This window comes from Mercenaria mercenaria, chromosome 13 (genome assembly GCF_021730395.1).
Source record: "Mercenaria mercenaria strain notata chromosome 13, MADL_Memer_1, whole genome shotgun sequence".
NCBI classification, from domain to species: domain Eukaryota; kingdom Metazoa; phylum Mollusca; class Bivalvia; order Venerida; family Veneridae; genus Mercenaria; species Mercenaria mercenaria.
The window spans coordinates 34,197,949-34,210,168 of record NC_069373.1 but is presented as its reverse complement, the minus strand read 5'-3'; the positions used below and the strand labels follow the sequence as shown (position 1 = coordinate 34,210,168).

The 12,220-nt window shown below is 36.1% G+C and overlaps 1 protein-coding gene across 1 annotated transcript in view; it reads left to right on the top strand.

Annotated features, from left to right (window-relative positions):
* LOC123528909 (uncharacterized) overlaps positions 1 to 12,220 on the top strand; it is a 213,751-nt gene that overhangs the window by 23,972 nt on the left and 177,559 nt on the right. The window contains exons 8-11 of the mRNA XM_053521503.1: positions 186 to 328; positions 2,582 to 2,679; positions 7,362 to 7,562; positions 11,469 to 11,700. Of these exons, the coding sequence (XP_053377478.1) occupies positions 186 to 328; positions 2,582 to 2,679; positions 7,362 to 7,562; positions 11,469 to 11,700 (674 nt within the window). The remainder of the gene's footprint in view (positions 1 to 185; positions 329 to 2,581; positions 2,680 to 7,361; positions 7,563 to 11,468; positions 11,701 to 12,220) is intronic.

Below are 12,220 nucleotides of genomic sequence, written 5' to 3'. Positions count from 1 at the left end.
TTCATATAGATTGATCAACAGCTGACTACTGATCCTTTACAGATGATATTCTCTGATTTGTGAATGAATATTGTTCATATAGATTATGCATGAAATTTAGCTTAAAATACAAATATGCAAGAAATAATAGCAACTGGAACAGCTTCTTTCAAGTTATTGTCTGTAAACTTGTTTTAAATTTTCAGGATTTTATGCATCAGAGGATACTTTGATAACAGAAGGTGGAAACTTTTATGGAAGTCTTTATGCACCAGAAAACAGAGGTAGTAGAGGAGGTCACGGTCTGAGTAGCCAAGGTGGCAGTGGTGGTGGATTCATAAGCCTCAAGGTAGTTGCCTTATTTTAAAGGTTTCTATATTCTGTATTACTTAAGATACAGACATTTGAGGAAATCAAGTTCCAGTGGGGATATGTTCCTAAAGTTTGCCAAAAATGTAAGGAATGCAGCTCCAGCACATTATAAGTTCTTTTTAAGTTTAGGCCACACTTCGAAATGTGACAGTTTTTTCTAACTTGGGACACCTAGATGGCTAAACATGTATCTATTCAATACCATTACCAGATTTTGTCACAGTTAGTTAGTTAGTTTAAATTGACAGAAAAATGCAAAGTTTGACTCTTCATTTCATTTTGTGTCAAAAATCTGATACTAGTTTTATTGTTGTTTATGTAATAAACATGGTTTATACAATGGTTTAGGCTTAATCACAAATAATCCGAAATTAAGTATATAGATTTACAATTTACTATTTATTGAAGTGAAAATAGTTTTTGTTCCATAGGTTTAGCTTCTAAATACCATAGTGTTTAGATATCCAGTAAACTTTACTATTAACAATCAGACTCCAGGCTCGATTACACCAGACTTATACTTTCCATTACTTCTATTTATGTTACCTGCAATGAAATTGAGAATATTGTTCTAATCATGGTGTATCAAGCCAGTTTATGTAGTTTGAGTATAAATCATTATATTTCAGACATCTTTGTTTTAGATGTACAGATATAACTAACATGTTAGTACAAAAATAAAATTGTTAAATAACCAAGAGAAAACATTTTTAAATGTCCTTATAATATAAAAAGTTGTAAAAAGCAACAGTGTGTTCCAGCTGTCATAGAAGTTTTAAAGGATTAGTTTTAAGATCTAGATCAAACTTGGTTTATTCTTTCAATTAGACATGGGGAAGCAACTTTGATAGATGACTTTTTTTCAGAGCTTTCAAAATGATAGTTCTGAGTGTAGTTCTTCATGTGCAAACAAACCAAAATGACACATCTCAATGATCGTCAAGCACATAGATCTGCTCCAAATGATATGTACTGAAATATTAGTTAGAAAACAACTCTTCATTGCTGTGTGTATCCAATACCATTTCAATGAGTAACAAACTCAATCTCAACTCAGTTTCTTGAAATTTGAACTCCTGGAAAGGGTCTCTGATTAAGAGAAATTGTCATTGTTAAATTCAAACCTATACTGTTAAAGGGTTGGTTTTTTTTGTTTCTTCTGAAGTACTGTAAGGGAAAGGCAGAGGAGCGATTTTATATGTTTCGCATATAAAATCAAAACAAAAGTAATTTTCAAGCACAAATTAAATTCAGGGCAAAGCATGACGGTGCTTTTAACATATTGACATTTGTTCATGTTTTAAAGTTAGAGGTTATATTCAATCAATATTAGTTCTGAAAATAGTTCAGATTGTTGTAATTTGTATAGAAATGGATTGCCACTCATGAACTGATCTGTTTTAATAACAACTTCTAAAATAGAACAACAATTCACGTTGATTGTGAAATTAATGAATAGAGACCTATACCTGTTGTATGATTTCTTGTTACATTATAGTCAAGTATGGAATAATAATAGTATTACATTTCATGATAAAAGTTATTTTATATTTTGGGGAAAACCTTTTTATGCAGTTACTGCACATATCTAGGTTTGAATTTTAGTTGTTGTAAAAGGTGGGCTGATATACAAGCTCCACAGTGAGACATCATAGAAAGGTTCTTTCATTTTTGATGTGTAAAATGCCAACACATACATGTTAGTTTAATTTAGTTTTAAAGTTAAGTTCCAACAAATATGCCAGCAATAAATTCTCATACACAATTTTCTGCCACAGGATCATGAATATTCAAATACCCAAGTACTTGTTACAGCCCTAATAATTTGGAGGTCAAGAAAGTTAGTAGCATAATCAATGTGTAGAAGTTGCTTTGTGCAGAATTTACATAGCCAAAGTAAACATTCTCAGTGACACCAGTGCTCTTTCTGGGATCATTTTGACTTTGATCAGAGAATTTGTTATGAATAAAATTACATTTTTGTGAGGATTCAACTTAAAATTGCACTATATGACCATTTTGTGTTGATTCGCCGTAAGACCCAACTCACTCACTCAACTTAAAATTTCTTTTCACATAGACATAGGAAGAAATCACTTCAGCATAATCAAAGATCATCTTCTTGAACTGTTCTTTGATATATGAGTTTTCGGCCAGAATATAACAGCAGCTGTAAAAACAATTTGAATACGTAATTATCTTGCTGCAATAAATATTGTATTTGATACAGATTGCTACAGACTTGCTTGTGGATGGTACAATATCAGCAGATGGATCTCATGGGGGAGATGACTCTGGTGGAGGGAGTGGTGGTACAGTCTACATTGAGTAAGAACATTCATGTCTGTTTTATGAAAATTGCTTGTTTTGGTTGATAGGCTGCACATCTGTACTAGATAATTCATAACTGTATTGTTCGAATTGATATACCCCAAGATAAAAAGTATTGTCCATACATAAGAAATTATGGGGTATATGTTTTGACGCACCAATTGTGACTGCTAATACTGTTAGATTTACAGCTCATTAAGCGCTGCAATCTTTGTTATTAGTCCCCTACTGGTTGAAAACCAGTTTCGGGGACTATAGGAATGCGTTTTTCCGTCCATCCGTCATTCTGTCGGTCTTTCCATCATTCTGTCCGTTCGTCCGTCCACAATTTCATGTCCAGTCCATTACTCTGTCATCTATGATTTATACTTTTTATATGCACGTTTGAAAAATGTCACGTATTATGGGAACGCCCCTGGTGGGCAGATGGGCGGGCAGGGAGAGCGTTGGTCTACAGATCACGGGGTCGCGAGTTCGATGCTCGGCGGGGCGTATGTTCTCCATGACGATTTGATAAAAGACATTGTGTCTGAAATCATTCGTCCTCTACCTCTGATAATTCATGTGGGGAAGTTGGCAGTTACTTGCGGAGAACAGGTTTGTACTGGGACAGAATCCAGGAACACTGGTTAGGCGTTAAACCCAAAACAAACAAACAAACAAAGATGGGCGGGTATGCAGCGTCCACAGATTTTGTCCAGAGCATATCTTCTTCATGCATGGAGGGATTTTGATGAAACTTGACGCAATTGTTCACCGTCATGAGACGGAATGTCATGTGCAAGAACCAGGTCCCTAGGTCTAAGGTCAAGGTCACACATAGAGGTCAAAGGTCAAATTCAAGAATGACTTTGTCCGGAGCATATCTTCTTCATGCATGGAGGGATTTTTATATAACTTGGCAGAATTGTTCACCATCATGAGACAGAGTGTCATGCACAAGAACCAGGTCCCTAAGATCAAGGTTACACTTAGAGGTCAAAGGATACAAGAATGAAAACTTTGTCCGGAGCATTTCTTCGTCATGCATGGAGGGATTTTGATATAACTTGGCACAAATGTTCACCACCATGAGACAAAGTGTCATGCACAAGAAACAAGTCCCATAGGTCTAAGGTCAAGGTCACACTTAGAGGCCAAATGTCAGATGCAAGAACGACTGTCCGGAGCATTTCTTCTTTATGCATGGAGGGATTTTGATGTAACTTGGCACAATTGTACACCATCATGAGATGGAGTGTCCCTTCTTTAGAATTACTTCCCTTTGTTGTTACTATAAATAGCTTATATTGTAACTTTTTCATTACTAGTCGTAGGGAAAAATCGCTTTTCTGTAGTACAAAATGCATGTTACATCCAATTTTGAGGTGTATTTTGACCTATATCTATCTGGTCAGGACTTTTGTGTGGACTTAGAATTTTTTTTTTCTTTATTTAGCGCACCAGAGCACAAAGTGCTCAAGGTTAGCTATTGTGACTGTTCATTGTACGTCGTCCATCAACATTTGCCTTGTGAAAACTCTAGAGGCCACATTTGTGACCCAGTCTTTATGAAACTTGGTCAGAATGTTAGTCTTGATGATCTCTAGGTCAAGTTCGAAACTGGGTCATGTTGGGTCAAAAACTAGGTCAGTAGGCCAGATCAAAGGAAAATCTTGTGAACACTCTAGAGGCCACATTTTTGTGCCCCCCCCCCCCCCCCCCCCCATGAGTGGTGGGGGCATATAGATTTGCTCTTGTCCATCCGTCTGTCCTTCCTTCCGAGAATGTTGTGTCGCACCTAGCTCCAAAATGTATTTGACATAGAGTCACAAAACTTTACAGAAATGTTTGTCAGCATGTGTGGTTGTGCACCTGGGGTTTCGCGTCTGGATTCATTCAGTCGAGTAGGAGTTATGGCCCCTGACTTTGTAAAAATTGGTCATTTTAGTGTTGTGTCGCGCCTAGCTCTAAAAGTGTTTAACGTAGAGTCACGAAACTTTACAGGAATGTTGGTCAGGATGTGTAGTTGTGCACCTGCGGTTTCGCGTCCAGATTCATTCAGTCATGTAGGAGTTATGGCCCCTGACTTTGTAAAAATTGGTCATTTTAGTGTTGTGTCGTGCCTAGCTCAAAAAGTATTTGACATAGAGTCACAAAACTTTACAGGAATGTTGGTCAGCATATGTAGTTGTGCACCTGGGGTTTCGCATCTGGATTCATTCAGTCGTGTAGGAGTTATGGCCCCTGACTTAGTAAAAAATTGGTCATTTTAATGTTGTGTCGCACATAGCTCCAAAAGTATTTGACCTAGAGTTACCAAAGTTTACAGGAATGTTGGTCAGCATGTGCAGTTGTGCACCTGCAGTTTCGCGTCCGGATTCATTCAGTTTTGTAGGAGTTATGGCCCCTGACTTAGTTGAAATTGGTCATTTTAATGTTGTGTTGCGCGTAGCTCCAAAAGTATTTGACCTAGAGGCACCAAAGTTTACAGGAATGTTGATCTGTGTCTTTTGTCATGTAGTCGGGGCATCTGTGTCCCATGGACACATTTCTAGTCTCAAAAGCATCTCTAGTGTTCTATTCAGTTTGCTAATCCATGTGGCAATTATGCATGCTTTTTCCCTGCCTAGAGCCCCATGTGGTTCTGGGACGATCTATGTATGAAAAGAATTGGAACCACTGCCTTACCCTTGCATGATCGTAACAGGCGACTAATAGGGTTTTAACACTTGGTTTTGCTGTAACTCTGTGATTCCAGCAGGTATGCAAATTTTGATTCCATACCTCATGTTTTTATTTCGATGTAAATGAGATGTGGAACCAAAATTTGTAGTCCTGTTTGGCGCCATATAACCTATACTGTGTTGATGCCCCGTAAAACTGAAATAATAAATCCCTGACTAGAGGTAAAAAGTGCATAGTTTACATGAGGTTCTAGGTCAATAGCACCTAAGCCTACCATAAAGTCTTAGCTGAGTTGTCTCCATTTTTTCCAAATATTTCACCCGAGATCATTTTTTTTTCAGCTCAAATAACTCTTTTTCAGAAATTGATATTTAATAATTTTTTCAGTCTACATACTTTGATGCAGTTACCCTTACAGAAGAAGAAGGCCTGCTGCATACTCTTGCTGAAATTGAGCAATTATAATTACATATGCATAACATATACGTTATTTTATAATAATGAACTCAGTAATTTTTTTATATATATTCATGTTAATGTTTCATGCCTCTCTATGTCAGACCATTGGTACCAAGGACCACAATAGAAATAAGAGATTTTTTTCTTTTTCTTGTGTCATCCTTGATATTGATGTGACTGACATAGTTCATAACACATTACTTCATATGACAACTTTTATATTTGATTATAAATTTTATTATATGCATGTATTGTAACTATGTTATGTTTTGCTCAATTATCGAAATAAATCTATCTATCTATCTGCTGTGTACATACAGCGTATATGATGCGTACATGATGTGTACTGAAATCAAGGGCTTTAAATAGTACGCAGGATATACACTGCACATACACCGATAGTACGTTTGTAGTACACTTTTGACATGCAAATGAGCTCTGCCGCGTACTACTTGCTGCGTACATGCTGTGGACTACATAGTACACAGGATGTACGCTGGAGGAATTTAGTATGCGGGAAATAGTACACAGCATGTACGCGGCACATACACTTTTCACATGCAAATGAGCCTGCGGTGTACTACCCCTGCGGCGTACATGCTGTGTACTCCTGCGGTGTACATTCTGTGTACTCCTGGCCCGAGTCCTGCGGCGTACATGCTGTGTACTCCTGCTGCATACATGCTGTGTACTCTTGTGGCGAAACTGCTGTGATAATGTAAATTCCTTACCCCACCAACTTTCTTATGCAAATGCTGATCATTTGGACAGAAAAAAAACAGAAAAAAGATAAGTGACATGCATCAATAAGTATTTACCCTTACCAAAATAATGTAGATTGATGTTATCAAATAAATTAGTATGCTTTTCATCATCCACTTTTCAATGAAATAAATCAATTTTTGTAGCATGTAATTTGGTAAACATCTGAAGAAAATGGCGTAACTGCATCAAGGGGAAACAACTTTAATGCAACTAAATATAAGTGTTATAAATTTCGAAGTATCTGCGGTGTACATGCAGTGTACTATTTTCTTGTACAAGTCCCTCCAGCGTACATGCAGTGTACTCCTTAAATTTTCAGAGTCTGTGCTGCGTACTTGAAGTGTACTAGTGACCTCCTGCGTACATGCTGTGTACTCGTCGAAATAGTACGCGGCATGTACGCGGCATGCGGTGTATGTAAAATGTACTACTCTGGCGTACTACTGTGTTCGCGGCATATACACAGCAAATACGCAGCATGTACGCCACAGAGGCTTGCTTCTGTAAGGGTAACTGCACATATATCTAAATTAGATAGTTCCTACATGAAGTTTGTATTTTTAGTTACACTGCCTACAAGATCATAAGTTCCATTGTCAATGTCATACTTATAAGGTCAAAGGTCTTAATCACACGTTTCACTTTCCCTGTATCAAAGCAATGTCTTGAGGTATTAATTGCCTTTAATGAAAGCTGTAGTTGTTTTGTCTTTTTCTTGAAACTTTTCTTTTCCCCAACATCCCTACTTAGTATTAGAGACATTTTATCAAGTTTTTGACCTATTTCAGATCCTACAACCTTGAGGGTTATGGAGTGTTACAGTCACTAGGGGGAGATGGCTACTTTGGTGGGGCTGGAGGCAGAATTGCTGTGTACCTAGACACAGAAATCTACTTCTTTGGAACTTATGAGTCCCTGGGTGGAGATGCTATTGCAGACAGCTATCTTTCTGAAGGAGGACCAGGATCAGTGTATATAAAAGATGTCAGGTTAGTTAAAATATTAGAAAGTCCATGAACACAAAATACAAAAGTGTGAGCTGTTGATAAATTGGAAGCCTCATTTCGTGAGCAGATAATAAAATTTACACAGAATGTATATGGTTTGCAAGAAGGGCTCAGTCAGTTTACTGGTATATCGGTATAAATTTAATATTCAGGTTTCTATTGATACAAATCAGATTCCTGCTTGAATGTATGGATACTATCAGTGATGCTGTCTAAACACAAAATAAGCATAATTTATAATTTTTATACACCATCCGTCTGTCTGCCATAATTTGTGTCTGGAGCATAACTTTATAACTATTAAAGGCATTGACTTTAAACTTGGCGTAAAGGTAGACGGCTATGAGAGAATGTGCAGAGCATTTGAACAGGGCTCTGTAGGTCAAAGGTCAGTCACAAATTGAGATTAAAGGTCAAAATGTCCATCATATTTTTTTTTGTCAGGAGCATTACTAAATAACCATGCAAGGTATTTACTTCAAACTAAGCATGTAGGTAGGTGGTAATGAGTAATTGTCCATAATTATTTTCAAACTTGAACTTTAGTCTAATATATTTAAGCTACTTGTATGTTGGTATACTTAAGTGTGTTACAAATGGCAGCAAATCTTGAAATTACAGACTAAGTTTGTTATAAATGAGAAAAATGTCATGTTTGCACAGAGAAATATGTTCAATATAACCAGCTTTTTGTTATATCTCAGTTTGTTATATTGGTGTGTTTTTCATGTAAATGTGTAGGAGCAAAATCTGGCGAGAAAAATGAGTTCCTCATAACCGATATTTTATTTTAACCTAATTCTCTACAAGTGAATTTTACTGTATCTTAAAATCAAAACAAATTTATAATCTTGGTAAACTAAGACAGGCAGTGCATTATATCAATAGTTCCCTTTTTGCAATTTTAAGAAATAGATACATTTTTATACCCTGGAGGGTATACTGGTTTCAGATTGTCTGTTCCGTCTGTCTGTTCTTCTGTAGACACAATCTTACGCTTACCAACCCTCCTCATCCCCTTGACACAATTTAATAAAACTTCAGACAGGTGGTCAGTAACAACAGTAGTTGTGCATGGTGCATGTTAGGTTCTTTCAGAAAAAAAAATGCAGAGATATGGGACTTTGTTTTTTGTTACTATACTATATACATAGTGTCTTTATACATACAGTCCACATAATTATGCAGTCTTGTGTGTGTCAGATTGCAATGAACTTCACACAAATGATCAGTAACAACAGTATTTGTGCATGGTGCATGTAAGGTTCTTTCAGAGAAAAAAAATTGCAGAGTTACAGGATTTTGATTTTTGTTACTATACTATATACATAGTCTGCATATGCAATCTTGTGCGCACATAATCTCCCAAACCCTTGCACACAATTTAATAAAACTTCACACGTGATCAGTACCAACCTTACTTGTGCATGTTAGGTTCTTTCAGAAAAATATTCTGCAGAGTTATGGGACTTTGTTTTTTTGTTACTATACTATATACATAGAGTCTTTATACATACAGTCCACATAATTATGCAGTCTTGTTAGTGTCAGATTGTAATGTACTGTGTCAGTGCGTGCAGGGGGTATATTTATCACCTTCAGTGATAGCTCAAGTTCCAACTCACAATTATTAGATAATAATATCATTTTTGTCATGTAACTCAAAACAAACAGTTATTTACGTAGGGTCACAAAACTTTACAGGAATGTTTGTCAGCATGTGTAATTGTGCACCTGGGGTTTTGCGTCCGGATTCATTCAGTCATGTAGGAGTTATGCACCTGACTTAGTTAAAAATTGGTCATTTTAAAGTTGTGTTGCGAGTAGCTCCAAAAGTATTTGACCAAGAGTCACCAAAGTTTACAGGAATTTTGGTCAGCATGTGCAGTTGGGGGCCTCTGGATTCATTCAGTATTGTAGGAGTTATGGCCTCTGATTAGGAAAAAAATTGTGTCCTTTTTCATGTAGTGGGGACATCTGTGTCCCATGGGCACATTTCTAGTTTTCTGTTGAATACACAGCCCTTATTGCAAGATATAACTTAGAGACTAGTGGTAGAGCATCCACTCTTGAGTGCGAGAGGTCATGGGTTTGATCCTAGGCCATATCATATCAAAGATGAAAAAAATGATACCAGTAGAACCCCTGCTTTGTGCTGATTAAGCTTACTTCTTTTCTCTCATACAGGAATGATGTGTCAAGATTGATTAATATGAGTTGTAGAACTTGTTTCACATTTAACCATAATAAAGTAACATTAAGTGTGTCCCTGGAGTTTGATAATGGGGATGATGGCTCTAGTAATGCAAGTGTGTTTTCACTGTTTAGTCAGAATTGTAAATATATGTAGACAGCATTTTCTTACACTTACATTTTTTTTTCTTCTTGATTGGTTATGGTCACTATATAATGAACAAGATTGCTTCTGTAGGAGCTTAAAATTCTTTGTAAGTTGTTCAGAATGTTGGATAACTTTTCAAGAAGGTATTTCCATTCAATAATATGTTCATCCTGTCTAAATATTAACACCCTTGAGGGTGTTCTGCATGTTTGATAAACCAGAAGTGATGGCGTAATGTCATTTCTCTGGATAGCGTAGGATAAAGTTTGGACTTTGTGTATGAAAATGCAAATTGTTTATGAATAGATAGCAATCGTTGAGTCTATCTGTTATAGCTGAAATGTTACTATCTTCCTAAAGATAAAGTATGATGTTAAAACAAATTGGGAAATAAAATTGTGAAATAATTCCAAATAATGCCTTTCAGTTTGAGGGAAATTATTCAACATGTTCATTTTAGTCAAGTTTGGTATAATATGTATTTGAGCTGGGTCATGAGACAACCAACATAGTGGCTTTGCAACCAGTATGGATCCAGACCAGCCTGGGCTTCTGCCCAGTCTGGTCAGGATCCATGCTGTTTGCTTTCAAAGCCTATTACAATTAGAGAAACCATTAGCGAACAGCATGGATCCTGACCAGACTGCGCGGATGCGCAAGCTGGTCTAGATCCATGCTGGTCGCAAAGCCATTATGTTGGTTTTCTTATGGCACGGCTCATATATGACACAGAAAAATGATAAACTGGGTAATAATAAAAATTAGATACTGATAAAAATGCAGGAAGAATGTGATTTTTCTGCATATTTTAAAAGCATTGCAATGGTTATGGTTATCAAATATAGGAACGTCTTGCAAAAATCTTAGGTCAATAAATTTTTACTACTAGTCACTTTCAGAGTGCTCTCTTTTTATGGATTTTGAGAAAATTATTTTTCCCCTAAAATGTTTGGGTTAGTCCCTTTAAATCGGCATTTAATATGTGGACCCTTTTAATCATGAGTAAATATCACAAAAACAAGCACACAGACCTGTTTCATTTTAATATTTTCACCATATTTTAAACTGTATTTCTGTTTATGACTGTAAGCATTGTTGAAAAAAATCTGTTTCGAAAATGTTGTTAATATTATGATTTTTCCCATAGACACACCATTATGAAAACTTGTGTGATTCAAATGTTTTAAATCAGTTTAGCAAAAAATCAAGTGCAGGAATATATGTTTTTATTTGCTGAATTTTCTATATGTATATTCTGAAGTTTTGAAAAAATCAGGGTTTAATCAAATTCCACAGTGAAAAGAAATTTCACATCATAACAGGCAGAACTACCATAATGCTTCATGAAGGAATGAACTTAATGGTGTTAGTGGGCAACCATTTCATTTAGCATATTTCTAGTTTTCTTTTGTTTTATTGAAAATTGGATACCATAGGACAATGGATATAGGCCTGATGTTGTAAGGCCATATGTATGCTTTTGTACTATGAGACACATGTTTTAAGATTTAGACTTTTTAACATAAAATGACATTCTTCTATTGTAGGAATTCTCGCAAATATGAGCAGTTACACATTGACAACAAAGAAAGGTCATGGGATCATCAATATATCCTTGATGAATATAACAGCGATAATTCAGAGAAAACTGATTACTATTTTGATGAGATCTACCTAGAGAGAAATGCGTCACTACAGTTAAAAACAGGCGATGGAGCTGAACGAAGTATTGAATGTACCAACATTTTCAGTGACAAATCCGGAAGAATTTACCTTCGGGTAAGTCTTATATGGCTGATTTAGTTAGCACAACTATAGTTCAAATTAAATGTTGATTTTCGTGTTCAGTATTTAAAGATACAACATTTTTATCCTTCTCCTTCCCCCCGGCGTATAGCGATTGAACTGTCCGTTCGTCCATCTGCTTGACCAGATTGCCTACAGCCCACATTAATGACCCCATTTAGACCATACTCATACTCAACATTTTTGGTCCTACAGCCCACATAATAACCCCATTTAGTTCATAGTCATCTGGAAAACCTACAAACTGACCTATAGATATATATAAATGACCTTGAACCTAATGACCATCTTCAAACTTAAAACCTTAATAATGAACATTTTTGTCCTACAGCCCACATAATGACCCCATTTAGTTCATACTCACACTCAACAAATCTTGTGGCAAGACCTACAATCTTACTTTTATATAAATGACTTTGACCCTCAAGTGACCTTAACCTTCAAACATAAAACCTTACTAAACAACAGTTTGTATGTTAACTACAAAAAATGT